General features: G+C 39.8%; 1 protein-coding gene across 2 annotated transcripts in view; it reads left to right on the top strand.

Moving 5' to 3' along the window:
* Window positions 1-19,083, top strand: part of CUL1 (cullin 1) — a 104,950-nt gene that overhangs the window by 60,542 nt on the left and 25,325 nt on the right. For both annotated transcript variants that reach the window (XM_017862405.1, XM_017862404.1), the window contains exons 4-9: window positions 842-1,009; window positions 3,531-3,581; window positions 3,775-3,865; window positions 4,555-4,718; window positions 10,457-10,619; window positions 11,584-11,714. In XM_017862405.1, the coding sequence (XP_017717894.1) occupies window positions 842-1,009; window positions 3,531-3,581; window positions 3,775-3,865; window positions 4,555-4,718; window positions 10,457-10,619; window positions 11,584-11,714 (768 nt within the window). The remainder of the gene's footprint in view (window positions 1-841; window positions 1,010-3,530; window positions 3,582-3,774; window positions 3,866-4,554; window positions 4,719-10,456; window positions 10,620-11,583; window positions 11,715-19,083) is intronic.

The raw sequence follows: 19,083 nt of genomic DNA, 5'->3' as shown, positions 1-19,083 counted from the left end.
AATAATTTTGGTAAATGCACATTTTCTTTATGAGGGCTTGTTAAAGAGGAAGTATTGTTATACTATCGTACTCACATTATTTTTATAGATTACCACAAAAAAGTGTTTTTATGGTTTTAAGAAGGAAGAAGATACATTTAAAAATTGAATAGTATTAGCCTCGTTGTCTGAATTGCTGAGTAGGACATGTTGATTTGATTTCTTTTTTGGGGGGAGGAGGGGCGGCAGAGTCTTGCTCTGTTGCCCAGGCTAGAGTGCAGTGGTAGGATCTTGGCTTACTGCAGCCTCCGTCTCCTGGGTTCAAGCGAGTCCCCTGCCTCAGCCTCCCGAATAGCTGGGACTACAGGCATGCACCATCACAGCCGGCTAACTTTTGTATTTTTAGCAGAGACAGGGTTTCACCATGTTGGCCAGGCTGGTCTTGAACTCCTGACCTCAAGTGATCTGCCCACCTCGGCCTCCCAAAGTGCTGGGATTACAGGTGTGAGCCACTGTACCTGGCCAAATTTTTTTTAAAACAAAATATTAAAAATACAGATGATTTTGAGGTAAATTTCTTAATAAAAAGGAATTACCTGCATATCAAATGTTCAGGGTACTTTTTTTTGAGTGTGGATATTTAATACCATGAAAATGTTCCTGTTTAATTTGAGATGAAAGAATTGTTTTACTATATTCTTGTGAGTTTATTAGCATGTTTTTATATACAGAATAATTTAAAGAAGCCATCTAAAATCACATGTATCAATGTATTTTAATACAGTAGATGTTATTAACTTTTATTTTTAATTTATAATGTGACAAATTAGTCATCTTAAAGCTTTAGTTAACTTGTTTTTAGGATGGAGAAGATTTGATGGATGAGAGTGTACTGAAATTCTACACTCAACAATGGGAAGATTATCGATTTTCAAGCAAAGTACTGAATGGAATTTGTGCCTACCTCAATAGACATTGGGTTCGCCGTGAATGTGACGAAGGACGAAAAGGAATATATGAAATCTATTCAGTAAGAGTTTTGTTTTAAATGTGTTTTTTAAAAATGATAAATTGTCTTTTAGTAAGAGAATCTAGGCAAATATTAAGCTTTTTTCAGAGTAGTAAACTAATTTTCATTGTTTTATCAATAAATGTCCCTTAAATATTTTTTAGCAAGAAAGTAGAAGAATGGGTAAATTGGAGTTCTAAAATACAATTTGTCCATTTCTGCATTTGCTTTTTAAAAATTTCTTCTTTAATTACCTGACCCTACCATCACAATTTGCATGGAACTGCATGAGTTTTCTCATTGAAAGTCCTGAGTCCTGGCAGTCCCAGGCGAATCAGGTGCCATACCTGAGGGCGAGCCCTGAGGATTAGCCCTCCCATGCTTTATAGTCTGGGAAACCCTGCTTCAGGGAGAGGACCCTGACTTAATTACTAAATCACCCTCATTAATATATGTTGCTTCAGTCAACAAAAGGGGTTTTTTTGTCCATTGGCTTTCAAAGTATGGTCCTGTATTTGTCTGTTTTCATAACTTCTGATAAAAAACTACCTGAGACTGGGTAATTTATAAAGAAAAGTTTAATGGGCTTAACAGTTCCACATGGCTGGGAAGGCCTCATAATCATGGCAGAAGGCACATCTTACATGGTGGCAGGCAAGACAGAATGAGAGCCAAGCGAAAGCAGAAACGCTTATAAAACCATCAGATCTCGTGAGACTTATTCACTACCATGAGAACAGTGTGGGGGAACCACCCCTATGATTCAGTTCTCTCCCACTGAGTGCCTCCCGCAACATGTGGGAATTATGGGAGCTATAGTTCAAGGTGAGATTTGGGTGGGGGCGTAGCCAAACTGTATCAGGTCCCCAAACCTGCTCTGTCAGCATCACCTGGGGACTTGTTAGAAATGCACATTCTCAGGCCTCATCCTAGACTTAAAGAGAAACTCTGGAGATGGGGCCGAGCAATGTTTTACCAAGCTCTCCAGACAATTCTGATGCATGCTCCAGTTTGAGGACCAGTGTTCTAGAGCAATTAAGGGAGGACTCAGAAGCTCTCCAGACAATTCTGATGCATGCTCCAATTTGAGAACCAGTGTTCTACAGCAATTAAGGGAGGACCCAGAACAGTCTGTTCATAGAGTGTCAGATCAACACAGGCAGTGCCCTTTAAAACTAGTTTTGTTAAAATGTCAGATTCTACATAAAGGAGTTAATCACCATATCCAAGAATGTTGCTATAATAGCAATACTTTGTAGCTTCACTTTTGACAAATTTAAAAGAAAAACATAATGCTAGTTGCAGTGGCTCATGCTTGTAATCCTAGCACTTTGGGAGACCGAGACAGGAGACCAGCCCGGGCAGCATAATGAGACCTACAAAAATGTGTATCCAGGCATGGTGACGCACCTATAGTCCCAGCCACACATGAGGCTGAGGTGGGAGGATCGCTTGAGCCCAGGAGGTGGAGGGTGCAGTTAGCCATAATCCTACCACTGGACTCTACCCTGAGTGACAGAGTGAGAGCCTGTCTAAAGAAAAAAAAGAAAAGGGCCGGGCGCGGTGGCTGACGCCTGTAATCCCAGCACTTTGGGAGGCCAAGGCGGGCGGATCACGAGGTCAGGAGATTGAGACCATCCCATCCCGGCTCACACAGTGAAACCCCGTCTCTATTAAAAATACAAAATATTAGCCGGGCGAGGTTGCGGGCGCCTGTAGTCCCAGCTACTCGGGAGGCTGAGGCAGGAGAATGGCGTGAACCCAGGAGGCAGAGCTTGCACTGAGCTGAGATTGCGCCACTGCACTCCAGCCTGGGCGACAGAGCGAGACTCCGTCTCAAAAAAAAAAAGAAAAGAAAAGAAAGAAAAGCATAATGTATCCTGGATGCATGACTTGTTTTTATTGTTTGTGTAGCTCCAGTTTCTATACCAAAATTGTTCATTGCTTCATAATGATACTTTGCTATGTAGTTAATCTTGTTCTAACAAAACTTTCTAGGTTTAGTTGTTTGATTTGGGGTTTTTGTGCTTCCCCTTTAACATTTTGTTTATTTTTTAACTGACAAAAATGTGTATACCATGCCTTTTTGAAATATGTGTGTATTGCGGAATAGCTAATGGGATTTCTTTTCTTTTTCACATATAAATGCTTTCTTGAGACTCAAAAGTTGTTAGTATAGGAGTCAGGATGATATTGGTTCATTTCCTTTTGGAAACCTGCTTGACCTAAATGTGTACCCTACAGTAACATCACAGACTCCTAAAAATCATGACGGTTTTTAAACTTTTCCTATACTGTTTTCAACAACAGTTAAAGAAAATATACAGAAAGAAGTTGAGCTGACAAATGTCTGTGCTTGGATACCTCTTGACGCTGTTGGCTCTCGAGAGTGGCTTTCTGATTTCGTCATGATAGCAGATTTTGACCAACTTGTAATCTAGAAATTGTGATGAAGTAACTTGAGATTTAGATGATTTCCTATGACTTCAGTCTTGGAAAAACATAGTAAAAGTATAGACATTTTGTACTTTTTTTTCTCCAGCTTGCATTGGTGACTTGGCGAGACTGTCTGTTCAGGCCACTGAATAAACAGGTACCTACTGGTGTGAGCGTGTGCGTGTTCCTTTTAAAATCCCTCCACAGTTTCGTTGCTTAGCCTTTGTCTGCTCACTCCTTTGCATTATCCCATCTTACATTCTTTAATGGCTGTGAATGTTTAAGGGATATGTAGTAATATATATCATATTCTATAACCTATGTAATGTTTTTCTACATCCTTTCTAAAGGTAACAAATGCTGTTTTAAAGCTGATTGAAAAGGAAAGGAATGGTGAAACCATCAATACAAGATTGATTAGTGGAGTTGTACAGTCTTACGGTAAATAATTTCCCTTTAGTTTATTCAAAGTTTCCACATCAAATGGCAATTATGACAATGCTCTAACAGATTTCACTTTAAAATATTTTCATATTATAAAGGACATTGTTAGCATTTACGAAGGTACTTCTCTTTCTTTTAAGTCAGTGTGACTTTGTTTTATCCAACATAAAAGCTGTTTGATCCGTGTGCCTTAAGGAAATTTTGATGAAATAGACATTTTAATTATTTTCTTTTCTGGTCTCGTAGTGGATTACTGGACATGTTAGAGTGTGAGCTCAATGATAACCAGAAATCTATATCAGCTTGAAAAATTGAGATTGAGAAACTGATAAAGTAATACAATGTCTTAAAAACTTGGGTAGCATTGTATTTCTTTGCAAATTTAACATTAGTTATTTTATCGCTTTTGGAAATATAAAAGTTCTCTAAAGGAACTTCATCATAATTTTGAAGCATACCTGGCCATGGGTCAGAATTACTTGCTATTTATACATCTTGGATTTTTTTCCTTTTTTATTTTATTGAAAGAGTGTACTTTAATACTAGTGAGTAAGAGTTACTTATGTCCTGCCATTTCACATTTACCTTTTAAACATAACTTAAACTGAATGCTACACCTAAGTATATTCTGTGAAATATAACCAAAAAAATAGGGTAATTGAAATATAGCTCATATTCATTTCTAGTGGAATTGGGGCTGAATGAAGATGATGCATTTGCAAAGGGCCCTACGTTAACAGTGTATAAAGAATCCTTTGAATCTCAATTTTTGGCTGACACAGAGAGATTTTATACCAGAGAGAGTACTGAATTCTTGCAGCAGAACCCAGTTACTGAATATATGAAAAAGGTAAGCTTAAATATAGTACTTTAAGTAGACTTAAGTTAAAGTCATTGCTACTCAAGTGAGTTCTTTTTAGCATATACAGCTTTCTTTACAAGTCATTTGTTGGGCATTGTTTTTCTGTAGTGTCTTCATCAGGTGCAAGTGCTTCTCCTAATTCTCCAAGGAGCTTCTATAAATTAATTTGGTAATCATTACTAAGAGTTCTCCTTGCTGTTCTAAGGATATAACCATAATAGCTACATGACTTTTTAAACTGTTTATCCTAGAATATGGATTTATATATAATGGGCATAACAGTCACGTCAATGAGAAAATTTTAAGAAACAAATATTCTCAGATTTGCAAACTTTAAGCTTTTCCTTTTTTGCTTCTAAAATACCCCTAAGAATCTGTTACATGGCTTTCAGGATTATATTAGATGAAAGGTTCTTCTGAAACTAGGATTTAAATTCTAATATGAGAGGATGGCTATCGTCCCACTTCAGCCTCCAGAAGTAATGGGATTAGAGGCATGAGCCACCACACTCAGCTAATTGTTTTATTTTTGTAGAGATAGGTTGCCCAGGTTGGTCTCAAACTCTTGGGCTCAAGTGATCCTGCCACCTGGGCCTCCCAAATTGCTGGGATTACAGATGTGAGTAACCATGGCCCGCTGATAATAAAGATCTAGTAGAATTACTACTCTTTGTTCTCTTTCTTAGAAATACAGATATCCTGGCTGGGCGCAGTGGCTCACGCCTGTAATCCCAGCACTTTGGGAGGCCGAGGCAGGTGGATCACCTGAGGTCAGGAGTTTGAGACCAGCCTGACCAACGTGGTGAAACCCCGTTTCTACTAAAAATACAAAAAAATTTAGCCGGGCGTGGTGGCACAAACCTGTAGTCCCAGCTATTCAGGAGGCTGAGGCAGGTGAATCACTTGAACCTGGGAGGCGGAGGTTGCAGTGAGCCGAGATTGTGCCACTGCCCTCCAGCCTGGATGACAGAGCGAGACTCCGTCTCAAAAAAAAAAGAAGAGAAATATAGACATCCTGGATTTAGACTCTAAGGAATGACATAGGTCTGGAGTCAGCAAACTTATCTTGTAAAGGGCTAGATAGGAAATACTTTCGGCTTTGTGAGCTATGTGATCTCTTTTGCAGCTGTTCAACTCTGCTCTTGCAGCACAGAGCAGCCAGTGGGATATGTACACCAGTGAGTGTGGCCGGGTTCCAATAAAGCTTTATTTACAGAAAAAGGCAGGCAGGCCGAATTTGGCCTACAGGCTACGGTTTGCTGATGCTTGACCTAGCTATACTAGTACAGTGGTCCCCAACCCTTTTGGCATCATGGACGGCGGTGGGGGGAAGAAGGGGGATGATTTGGGGATGAAACTGTTCCACCTCAGATCAAAGGAGTGCGCAACGTAGATCCCTCACATGCATAGTTCACAATAGGGTTCGAGCTCCTATGAGAATCTAATGCTGCCCCTGATCTGACAGGAGGCAGAGCTCAGGTGGTAATACTCACTCGTCTGCTGGTCACCTCCTGTTATGCGGCCCAGTTCCTAACAGGCCACAGAGCCATACTGGCCCACAGCCCAGCATTTGAGGACCCTTGTACTCGGAGATCTCCAGGAGTCTGGATCTTTGCAAGCCTGACACCTGCTTGCCCTTTATTCCCTGTTCACTTGGAGCATGAATGGACTGCGGAATCTCTTTTCCATAAGCTGAGATAGAAAGTCAATTAAAAGCAACAGCTCTGCTCTAACCTCATAGAGAAAGTTCTGTCTGGTTTGTTTGTGGTGACCTGAATGTGTTTTCCTATAGGAGATAGTGGTTATAAATGGGCTTAGAAGTTTGAAGTTGAAAGTCCTTGACAAATTTCTGCTATCTCAAAATTTAACGAAAACGGAACTATTCAGAGTATTATACTTGGAATATTAATAGTTCCTTGTGTAGAATGGTGGGCTAAATTGACTTTTGTATGCTGATCTGGAACCTAACCAGCTCACCTAGAGTTTCAAACAACTGCCTAACAAATGAACTTTTGAAACATAATCTGTTTTGAATGTTAGCATTGCCTGTTATTTCATTGTTTAATATGACAGTGTTGTATTCCTAAACACTTCTCTTATTAAACTCTGCTGTATGTGGTGATTCTTTTAAAACTTTATGTCCCTAAAGACCTCTTATCCAGATGCACATCCATGACAGTGGTGCGAGCCTGTTCTTTTTATGGGTTGATTAGAGGATTGTGGTCATCTCCTTTGTCCACACTGATGACGTAGTAGTGCTCTAGGGCAAGGAAACCAGTGTGTTAGGCTAGAACTACGGAAGCACTCCCAGAACAGGTCAATCTGTTTTGAAAACCAGGCCTGACACCAAAGACAGTTGAGAAGCAAGGATTTCCAATGGCCTGGATGTGTCCAATCCAGCATGAGCCCTGCCTTCAAGGAAGCAGTGTGCTTCCTACATCCTGGTTCCCATACAGGGGATTCATTTCTAGAGGAGTTAAAGGTTTGGCCCAAATCCACCTGGATCACACCAAACACAACTTCCATCACATTCTGAAAGTTGATAATGCGGAGAGTCTATAAGCATAAGATTGGAATTTGACCATGTAATTCTGCTCTCATCCTATAGCCTTGCATCTCAAACTGTGCTATGAGTCTAGTTTTAAATCCCCACCCTACCATTTATTAGGGGGCTGACCTTAATGCTTCTGTTCTTCAATTTCCTTATCTGTAAAATGTGAATAATAATAATAGGTAATAGTGCGGATTAAGTGAGCTTTATATTTACAAATTTTCACATGAGGTATTTATTTGTTAAAAGGTGCTAAGAATGGTGTGTGGCAAAGAGCAAGGCTAATGTATTTGGTGTTACAAATATATATCCCACAAAACCTCCAGTGTATGCCTGGGAGGATGCAAAACCACAGGATAAAGGGTGGCAAATCGTACTTAATAACTTAGGGAACAATTATGTTTACATTACAACAAACATTCTATCAGGAAATATAACAACATTGAGATAAAACATGACCCTTCAAGAAATACTGTGCAAATTCTAGCCAGTTGAGAGCAGTTCAGATTCCCTGGGTTTGTGTTCACTTTTCTCTATTAGGAGTGTTTTAGAGGAAACATCTGGAATATTTGGCTTGTCTTTCCAAGGATGGCTTTGAAGAGTGAACCATGTTAGTGTTTCTGAAAGATTTGACTGTCTCATACGATTGAGACTGATCTGAGCTACAGAATCTCTGTATGACTAGATTTCTAATGTCAATTTTTAAAAACTTTAAAAAAATACCATACTTCATTAATGTGCTTGTCTTTTTTGGTTTTTATTTTCCTTTTGTTTTTACTGAGAACAAATCCTCGTTGAAGTAATAAAGGCCATCTTTAATTGCGTATTTTATTTAGTCATTTGAATTTGACCTTGGTGTTCTAATGTAACAGTCTGCCAAGTACAGTGATGATCAGGAGCCTATTTGACTTGGAATCAATAGAGAACCTAAATGACTGTCCTTTCTGAAACCTGATGACAATACCTACAACCTTGGTTTCTTTGCCAGTATATAAAATAAGCTAGTGTTGAGGCCCCTCGGCCATGAATGTTTCTGTAATCACCTAGGTACCTGTTCACTCTTCGTGCCCCTCAGCCCCTGCAGGAAGGGTCTGTAGACTAAGAGGTAGAGAGCTTTGCCTCTCAGAGGATGAATCAGCAATGGCATCAAAGCCTCATCTTTCATCTGGGAAGGGGTAAAAGTATGTTTTGCTGCCTGAGATAATCGATTATGTTCTTCCAAGAAAGAGTTTTAACTTAAAACAGAAAAAGGGGTGCTGTTTGGTTTGCATGTTCCATATTCCACCAGCTTTAGGTTCTTGAATTATCAGTGTTAGTGGAACATTAGATATGAAGCAGCATTTATTGTTTTAAAATAGCTTTGTAATCAGAAAAACGAAATTACACATTAACTGTAGACTTTTTGGAAAATATAAATAACATAAACCTACAAGCCTGGGGCACTGTTGCTGATTATATAAACCACATTGGAATCATGGTATAGGTTTTTTGTGTCTTGTTCACTAATGATTTGTTATTAGTAGTTGGTGTTTATTTTAGTGGGTAATGATATTTCATTAACTGAACATACAATAACTCTCATTGGAAATGCAATAACTTCAAGCTTTTTTCTATTTCTTCACTTATGAGTTGTCTTCTCTTCCTCGTGTTTTTATTTGGAGGTACTCACTGCTTTGCTGGAGATCATTGTATATTAAGAATATTGACCTTTTGATACGTACTACAGATATTTTCCAAGTTTATTTTTCACATTTAGCTATTTAGAATGTGTAATAAGGTTCTGACTTAGGTGGTTTAAACAAGTGTCCCATTATTATTAGTTCTTGATAGTACAAGTCCCACCCAATCATTTTTTCATTTTATGTTTTCTTGGCTCTTGAGTATTGATTCATTACCAGTTGAATTTTTCCAGATTTCTCCAAAATTATACTGAATTTGAAAATCTGGGCAAGGCACGGTAGCTGGACAGCCTATAATCCCAGAACTTTGGGAAGCCGAGGCAGGAGAATTGCTTGAAGCCAGGAGTTTGAGACCAGCCTGAGCAACATAGTAAGACCTTGTCTCTAGAAAAAATTAAAAAGTTAGCCGGGTGTGGCGGCTTGCACCTGCAGTCCCAGCTACAGAGGAGGCTGAGGCAGGAGGATCACTTGAGCCCAGGAGTTTGAAGCTGCAGTGAGCTGTGATTATGCCACTACACTCCAGCCTGGGAGACAGGGCCAAGATCCTGTCTCTGAAAATAATATATTTTTTTAAAAAAATCATTTTGGAGAGTATTGGCATTTTTATAATTCAAAATATAATTCTCTTTATTCAGATCACCTGAAAAATTTATTGAAATTTCTTCCTTGCTTTGATAATTTAGTAGTTTCTCTTTAAATTTTTGAAAAGTCTGATTTCTGATAATGATTTCCATGTAATCACTTCAGGGCTTATATTTGTGTGACTCTTGGCTTCAAGTAGTTTTTAATCTAAAGTAGCACATCTTAGTATCTGCACAGAAGATGCATTCATTTCTTAGAGTGGCAGAGACATTACCTCAAAAAGATAAAATACCACTCTCTGAGGGTTCAAATGGATGTAAAACATTTGAACTGTTAATAATGATGATGTTGTTAGGGCACTTAAAAAGGAAGTTTGAAATGGAAATACATATTGCAGAGAAAATGGCAGACATCAGTGGCTGTTTAAATATGGTTGTTTACTGTAAAATCAAAGAACTTTTTCCTTTTTCTTTCTTTCTGTTTTTTGAGAGACAGAGTCTTGCTCTGTTGCCCAGGCTGAAATGCAGCAGCACGATCATAGCTCACTATATCCTTTAACTCCTAGGCTCAAGCCATCCTCCTGCCTCAGCCTCCTGAGTAGCTAGGAAGGACTACAGGTGCATGCCACACCTGGCTAATTTTTTTTTTTAGAGACAGGGTCGCACTGTGTTGCCCAGGCTGGTCTCAAAATCCTGGCCTCAAGCAATCCTCCTGCCTCAGCTACCCAAAATGCTGGGATTTCAGGTGTGAGCCATCATGCCCAGCCCTCCCTTATTTTCTTAATCGTAGTTTATTAGAGCTGGCATGTGAATTTAATTTGCCATTATTCAATTTCCTTTAATTTACATATTAAAGAATTGTAACAGTTCTTTACCAATGAATCAAAACCATTCACTTGAATTCATTTTCTGCAGGCAGAGGCTCGTCTGCTTGAGGAACAACGAAGAGTTCAGGTTTACCTTCATGAAAGCACACAAGATGAATTAGCAAGGAAATGTGAACAAGTCCTCATTGAAAAACACTTGGAAATTTTCCACACAGAATTTCAGAATTTATTGGATGCTGACAAAAATGAAGGTGAGCCACAAGACTCATAAAACGTAGGTGTTTATTATTATCTGCTGTTTTGACATTGCTTGAGATTCTAGACTCTCAAGTCAACGGCATTACTTGCCCATGTCAGTCATTCTTAAAAAGATGCATGTGTTTGTACATCGTTATGTACCGATTTCAGACTTCTGCAGAGCATGTTGGTTTGACTTGAGGGAAGAGTGTATTTAGAGTATGACTTGCTGCATACACTTTAGCTTTAAATGATGCTACCCTAAGATTTTTATTGACTGTTCTTCCTTTAAAAATTCTCTAAAATGAGGAGACCGTCATCTTATATTTCCCTTAACCACTGCCATGTTTTACCTGGGGCATGTTAGGAGCTCAGTAAAAGACTGAAGTTTGGGTTTTTCTTCTGTGGTCCTCACAAAGTAACCGTATGCTATATACATGTCTTAAATGAAGAATTTGGGAGACCTTTTCTTAACTCATTTGTTTTTATAGTTGAGATAGAAATCCATATTCTCCTTAAATATATTCATTATTTTTAAACAAATATTTGAGTGCCTGTTATGTGTCAGGCATAAATACTATTTCAATCTTGAGAATTTTAGGAAGCATTAGAGTTGTTTCTGATATATATATACTGAGGATACCCGGTACCCTAGCCGCCCTCGACTACCTCAAGGTAAGCCTACCGGCTACTACTACGTAGTATATATATATATATATATTTGCTTTTTCTTATGTTAGTGGTTTCTCATAGTAAGGAGGAAAATAAACTTACAATAGCATAATTTCATTGTTACTTTTAGCAAAATATACGTATACCAAATAGAGAATATTTGGTTATAATTAAATGCTATTGGTTATTAAAGTCTAAAAACATGGTTATTGCAGAGTATTTTTCATCTCAGTATAAATACATAATTAGTAGAATGGATATGCAAAGTTTGTTTCAGTGCATAAAAGGGGTTTCTTCCTCTTTCAGATTTGGGACGCATGTATAATCTTGTATCTAGAATCCAGGATGGCCTAGGAGAATTGAAAAAACTGTTGGAGACACACATTCATAATCAGGGTCTTGCAGCCATTGAAAAGTGTGGAGAAGCCGCTTTAAATGTAAGTAAGATTTCACTGACAATCAGTCATGCTGATTATTTCCACATGTGAATTGCAAGCATGTGTTATGCATCTCTACTTCCAAATCTAAGTGGTAACATTTTCATTAGAACTCTGAGAACCTTGCTTTGGCTTTATTTTTTTCTTTGAGGCAGAGTCTGGCTCTGTCGCCCAGGCTGGAGTGCAGTGGCGCCATCTCGGCTTGCTGCAAGCTCCGCCTCCTGGGTTCACGCCATTCTCCTGCCTCAGCCTCCCGAGTAGCTGCCACCATGCCTGGATAATAGTCGCCTGCCACCATGCCTGGATAATAGTCGCCTGCCACCATGCCTGGATGATTTTTGTTTTTTTAGTAGAGACGGGGTTTTACCATGTTGGCCAGTCTGGTCTCGAACTGCAGACCTCTGGTGATTTGCCCGCCTTGGCCTCCCAAAGTGCTGGAATTACAGGCATGAGTCATCACACCTGGCCGAGAAGAAAAGCTGCTAAAACACATGGTTCTTACGTCTGAATGCAGAAAGCTTCTCTTGTTTTGACTTTATTGTGCATAATGATTAATTATTTTTGATAGCATTATCAAAAATAGTGTTTTTTAATCCTTCCTTTTCTGTTTCCATGTTTAATATTGGAGTTCCTGCTGGCACTCAGCCGCCTCTAGGAATTATTAAAGGGTTTAGTATAAAGCTTTCCTTTAGGTTTTAAAGAACAATTTTATGCCCACAATATGGGAGGGAACTGGCTTAGCCGTGGATTTTGTGAAAAAGATCTCTAGGTTTTAGTAAAAACTTAAGTATGGAGTCCTCAGTGTCGGCACATACAGTGTCTTTACCGTGTGGTGATTCCAGAGCCTGGCCAGGCTGCCTGCGCTCAGATCTCAGCTCCACCATTGACGGCTGTCTGACACTTGGCGAGTTACTTCTGTCTCTGTCATTTTATTTTATTTTTATTTTTTTTAAATAGAGTGATAATGCCTCTCTCATAGGATATTTGTGAATAAATAATACATGTAAAGTGCTCAAATCAGGGCACTAATTGCTCAGCAGTGATGACTGCTGCATGTTCTTATGAGTACACGCAATTTTTTTTAATTTAAAAAACTCATTTAAAATTACCCTTCAGTTTTATGACTTTATTTCCAAGCTAAATGTTCCTTTAAAGGGCCTGATTCACACACACACACACACACACACACACACACACACCCCTCACCCCCGATTCAGAAGGGGCCAATTTGGTGAAGACATTTTTTCAGTAATAGAAGATGCCTTCCCAGTTGTTGATTCAGAACTCAATTTACCTATATGGGCAGCAGAGCCAAGTAAATTACTTGACTTTCCTTGAAATGAATTAAGTGGGAAGTCTGTTGTTTCATCAGATAGATTAACGAAGCAGTTTTTGTTTTTTTCATGTAAATTTCTATATACTAGGTATGAGATTGGCCTTAGGGAACTCATGTTCTATGTGAATATAGTTAGATTTAAAATAAACATGATAGCTGGGTGTAGTGGTGTGTACCTATAGTCCCAGCTACTCAGAAGCCTGAGTCAGGAGGGTCACTTGAGCCCAGGGGTTCGGGACCAGCTAGGGCAATCTAGTGAGACCCTGTCTCCTTTAAAAGGAAAAAAGGAAAAAAAAAAAAAAAGGGCATTATAAATTACTTTTCAGTTTTATAGGAAAGATGGGATATTAATTCTAATGTTCATCTTTTCCAAACCAAAGTAAGGTTCTAAATTGGAGAAAAAATCAACTGTGATTCTTATGTCCCATTGTTTTCTTTCTTGGACACAATCAGCTGCCTGATATTCTGGGCACTGAATAAATGCTGTCCGATCGACTTTGTTAATGGGAGTCTTGAATCTGACATTTACCTAACTCAACCAGTTAAAGCAAAAGTATATACCTTCTATGTAAAATCATTTCTCTATTTGAGGGAGCTTCATCTGTCAGCAATGACAACACAAATAAACTGTCTTTACCAGCAGTTACATTTTATGAGAAATCAAGCTTTTAAACAATGCTTGTACTACTTAGATCTAAGCCACTTATTAACCTGAATTTAAGAACCAAAACAAGATTTCCCCCATGAAGAAGAGTTATAGCTCAGTAAACCCACGTTGCATCCACCTTCACTCGCAGAAGTCAAATATTAGTTTTTATAGTAAGTTACTGATTCTATTTATTGTTTACATAAGAACTGTTTCTACACTGAACTCATGAAACTCTGGGTTTTTTAATTGTTGTGCTTATGAAGTAAAATGTTCAGGAAAGCAAATACTTTTCCAATTTTCTGCAAAAGGAGTGTTGCCTAAAATCCAGTTTTATTCTTGTTTGTAAACTTGCCATTGGCTCCTCCTGTTGGAATGTTGTCTGACTGGTGTGTGGCTTCCTCGTGCCCTTCCCTGCTCTGGGCTCACGCTTGCTACCTCCATTCACCATCTCTGGGAAAGCCCACAGAATTGAAGCTCAGAGGGAGCGTGGGTGCCCAGGCCATAGCCTGGCACACAGTAGGTGCTTGATTACTTATTGTAAGAAGGAAACACAGCTGCTAAAAAACAAATACTTTTAAATAGGTTTTAGTTTTTATCATTTATGCGGTAAATGTAGAAGACAGATTATAACCCAAACCATAATTATTTTCAAAACCCCACTGATTATGAAAAATCAGGAGAAAAAAAGGTTAGTAAAAGTTAATATTACTGTACATGATTTTAAGTGGGATTTAATTACCTTGAGAACACAATTTTTAAAGTTTAAAAATTTTTTGCCTAATTAAGTTGAATCATAGTGTACGAGAATCATTTATAATTAGCATATTAAATGCTGTAGAAGGCACTACCTAAGTGATTTTTTTAAGTGCAAAAAAGTGTGATATCAGTCCTGTGTCTTTCTCTGGACTAGAACACTGTATGTGTTACACTGAAGCTGTTATTGATGAAATAAACTCCTTTGAGAGGCCAAAAACAGTTTTTTGTCTGGCTAGTCCTTTTATACCACTAATTTGGTTAGAAAACCGGTTTTACTGCTAATATCTGGCCTAGACTGAAATTCTTAGAGGTTTCCAGTTTATCATGTAAGTCAAATATTTTTTGTATTCGTTGTTTTAGAACCTACTTATGAATTTTTCTTAAGGCATTTTTTTTCCTAGTTAAAACCAATTTAAAAATTAAAGGCTATTTCTGGAAAACTGGCTCAAAGAGAATTTCCCTCATGGCATCTCCCTCTCGCCACCTAAAAGCTGGCAGCCCTCAGTGAAGTGAAACTGAAGGGAGAGCCCTCCGAACCTGGGAGTCGGCGGGCGGGGACTGTCCGTCAGGATTCCGCTCTGTTTGGAAGTGTTCTCTCCAGTCTTCAGAGAGCCTCATGAGCAAGGGCATTTGTGCTCAACTGATATGTGAGGCAATCAGCCTATTGCACTGGGGCGCCAGGAGGACTTCGGGAACTTTGCACACAAATATTCAAGGATGGGATTTAAAACTGGTTTCAAGCTGAGCAAGGAATAGGAGAAATGGCTTGTTTAATAGGCAGGTGACCCCATGCATGATTGCTGGCCCAGGAACAGGTTGGGAATGTATCGAAAAATAATCTATATTAAAATATAGAAAGCGATGGCCCCCATCCATGTAGTGAGGCTTGAAGGGGAGCATCTTGAAAGCAGAGACCATTCCTTCATGTGGTCATTTTAAAAAAAATTGAATGCCCACAGTGTGTGCCTCGCCCTGTGCTAGGCTCTTAATTTTTCTTAGTTGACCAAAGCAACTACAGTCTCCTACTTCGAATGGCTCACCTTAATGACTTTTTTGACTTTAAAATGGCATAAAAGCAATAGGCATTTATGATACTCTATCGTACATTGAAAATATTGTCACACATTCAGGTCCGGACGCAGTGGCTCACACCTGTAATCCCAGAATTTTGGGAGGCCAAGGCGGGCAGATCACCTGAGGTCAAGAGTTCAAGACCAGCCTGGCCAACATGGCGAAACCCCGTCTCTACTAAAAGTACAAAAATTAGCTGGGCGTGGTGGCGGGCATCTGTAATCCCAGCTATTCCAGAGGCTGAGGCAGGAGAATCATTTGAACCTGGAAAGCAGAGGTTGCAGTGAGCCAAGATTGCACTGCTGTACTCCAGCCTGTGTGACAGAATGAGACTGTCTCAAAAAAAAAAAAACACACACACACATTCAGTATATGATGGGTTTATTGAAACATAATCCCAAATTGAGGAGTATTTTTAGCTGCATGATGTAGTCAGTGTTTCAACTCAAAGGGCAAACAAATTTTGCAGATCAAACCAAAATCGTCGTTTCATTTATTCAGCAAGCATTTAGGGCATTCCTGTAGTAGACGTGATGTCAAGAATTCTGAATTAGAATGCCTTGCCTTTGTCTTTGTCACATCTCCATGACCTCATCTGCCTAGTTTAGTGCCTACGTTGCATGTCCATTTGAAACTCACCTCTTCTTCCATTCCTTAGCACAGAGGTGGCAGCTGTGTAGCATGAGTCACCCTGCCCTCATGCTTTGTTCATCGTAAGCATTAGTAATCTAATAGGGTATAATTTCCCACAGGGTCTGGATGTGGCCTCAGAATCCTTCTCAAAGCAGTAAGCAGCCGGCCTGTCTTCGATAGCGAGCTGTCTCCTCCTCTGTCTTCTGGGATGAGTCAGTGGAGCATGGGAATTCCTCCTCCCTTGGCTCTTACTGTTTTCTGTGCATTTTCTCTCCAGTCCCAAGGCTACCATCTGAATCTGGGCTTCGTCTGGCACTTCTCTTCCCAAATGGCCCCACACCTCTCCCATTCCCATTCATCCCTCATGATAATTAGCAGTTTCATCTTTCAGAAATACCACTTAATACGTTTATAATTTTACTCTACGTTCTTTTCATCCTTTGTTTTAAACAAAGCAGAATAAAGCCCTTCCTTGTGACAATATAAATCATGTATTATACTAAATCAAAATCCTCTAATTAGCCCACATTTTCATGAACCCCGTCGTCCAGTGAAACTATTATAATATCATTCCCCCACCCCAAAACCCTGGCTAATGTCTCTATTTGTAACACAGTCATTCTTACCTTCTGTTTGTCTTAGTCCTGCTTTTAAGGCCAGCTCAAATCCTCCCTTCTAGAAAGAGCTGACCTTAACTCTTCCATCCTAAACCCTATTTGTAAAACTCTCATCACAAGTGTACATGTGTTTATAACTTCCTGTGCTTCCTGTCACTGCACCATAGGTTGTACAGCCCTTGAGAGCGAAGCTCACGCCTCATTACAGTTTTATGCTCTGCGGTTTCAGGCCTAGCCTCTTACCCAGCAAGGATCTGTGGATGGTAATGGTGAAGGCCATCTGCTACAGGGCTGCTGTCTCGGCTCCACGACTCTTGACCCTGCTGTGTGTGTCATCTCAGCTGGAGCTCACCATTGCGTAAATTTGCTTCACTCTACCTTCCTAGTTTTTCTGTCTTCTCTTCTTAGACACAGTCCTTCTTTTTTCTACCTGTGAAATACCTGTTTATCTCTCAACACCCAGCTCAAAAGTTTTCTCAATCACATTGGAATGGTAGCATCTCCCCCTCGAAATAATAGCACATTGGACTGTTGATGTGACATGTGCACTGCTTTATGCTTTAGATGTCCGTGTGAATGTCCCTCTCTTGTAGCAGAGATGGCTCTATCCAGTTTTGTGTCCTCAGAGCTTAGCATGACACCGTGTCCAGAATAGTGTTTCAGTATACTTACATCTTAGCTATACTTCCCATTGCTCTGAAAAGGACGTGGGGCTGCTTATGCAATACGTGAAATAAAATAGGATAAATAAATCAGAGAGTAGCAAAATAAGGATATGAAACACAAAATAAAGCTTAATATAATTCTCAAAGTATGTGCAGTGCAGTCCAGTACTCTGGTTAGAGTTAGTCGTAATTTGCCCTGAAATCATTGTAGTCAGTACAGAGAGCTTGCCACTAAAGACAGCCAGTGCCGTGGGGTACAGTCAGCTGGTAACTCAGAAGAATGATTTTTCTTGGTAGTCAGAGATGAGGATACTTTCTCCAGTGGCTCATCCTAAAAAGCATGGTAGTGCCGTGGACAGTATCATCAGCGGTACACATACAAGGAAATAGGATATCAAGTCCTTGGATAGTCTGATAATTTTCCATGTATAATGCCAAAATAAAGTTCAGGAGAAGGGTCAAATAATGCAAGCTTGTAAGTTCTTGTTAATTAATGCTTGACTCTACAGTTGATTCCATTTTGAATGTTTAACACATCATTGCTCAGCAATCTGGATGTTACTGTATTCCCCTACAAAGACAGTTTTCTAAATACACATAAATCAGGCTGTAAGAGAATATTTCCTTACTCTTGGTCTTCAGGGCAGAAGTAGCAACAAAAAAGCACCTCTTTGAAACCATATCTTGATTTAGTGTCCTCAGCCTAACAGGTATTGCAGTGTGGCCCAACAGAGATGGGTGTGTTAGATACTTCAGCACCCAGCAGGGCTGCCGGCTCTAACATTGGGGTGTTGGGCTGCAGACACTGACTGAGGAGCAGTGTTGTGAAAGTTATTCGCGGTTCTGAGAATTGCTGTGTTGAAACAGGAGAAATTTTCAGAAGCTGTTCTCAGTAGCTGGCTCCAGGATTGGGGTGATGGTATAACACTTATAAAAGGCAGCACGTCAGATGGAGAATTTGATGGGCAGAAATTAGGTAGCTCTGGCAAGTTATTTTTCAGTGGAAGACTAAGGGGTAGATCCTAGCACCTTAGCAGAAAAAGTTCTGTGATTTGGATTGGGGAGCTGAATTAGAAATAATTATACAAGCCCAGTCATTTGTGAACTTAGACACAGTGAACAGACTAATGTACTAACAGGTACTTCTGGTAGATTTGAGTTTGGGTTTAGTTAGACATCCAAGATCCCCTTTCTCTTCTGTAGTTAAGTGCATGATTAAACAACTGAGTCTTGATGCAAACATTCTGTGGATGGTAAGAGAAGAAAATTGTCCAGTCATTGATAAAATTAGCTACAGAACCTTACATTTGGAGTGTATCCCGGCTTGGTTTGCTCAAAGAAGATGGGATACAGAACTGGTTTACAGGCCGGGCGTGGTGGCTCACGCCTGTAATCCCAGCACTTTGGGAGGCCGAGACGGGCGGATCACAAGGTCAGGAGATCGAGACCATGGTGAAACCCCGTCTCTACTAAAAATACAAAAAATTAGCCGGGCGCGGTGGCGGGTGCCTGTAGTCCCAGCTACTCAGGAGCCTGAGGCAGGAGAATGGCGTGAACCCGGGGGGCGGAGCTTGCAGTGAGCCGAGATCGCGCCACTGCACTCCAGCCTGGGCGACAGAGCGAGACCCCGTCTCAAAAAAAA

The sequence above is a fragment of the Rhinopithecus bieti genome, unplaced genomic scaffold (assembly GCF_001698545.2).
Source record: "Rhinopithecus bieti isolate Rb0 unplaced genomic scaffold, ASM169854v2 scaffold_64120, whole genome shotgun sequence".
Lineage (NCBI taxonomy): Eukaryota > Metazoa > Chordata > Mammalia > Primates > Cercopithecidae > Rhinopithecus > Rhinopithecus bieti.
The sequence above is the reverse complement of the archived record's forward strand: the minus strand, read 5'-3'. Positions and strand labels throughout refer to the sequence as shown.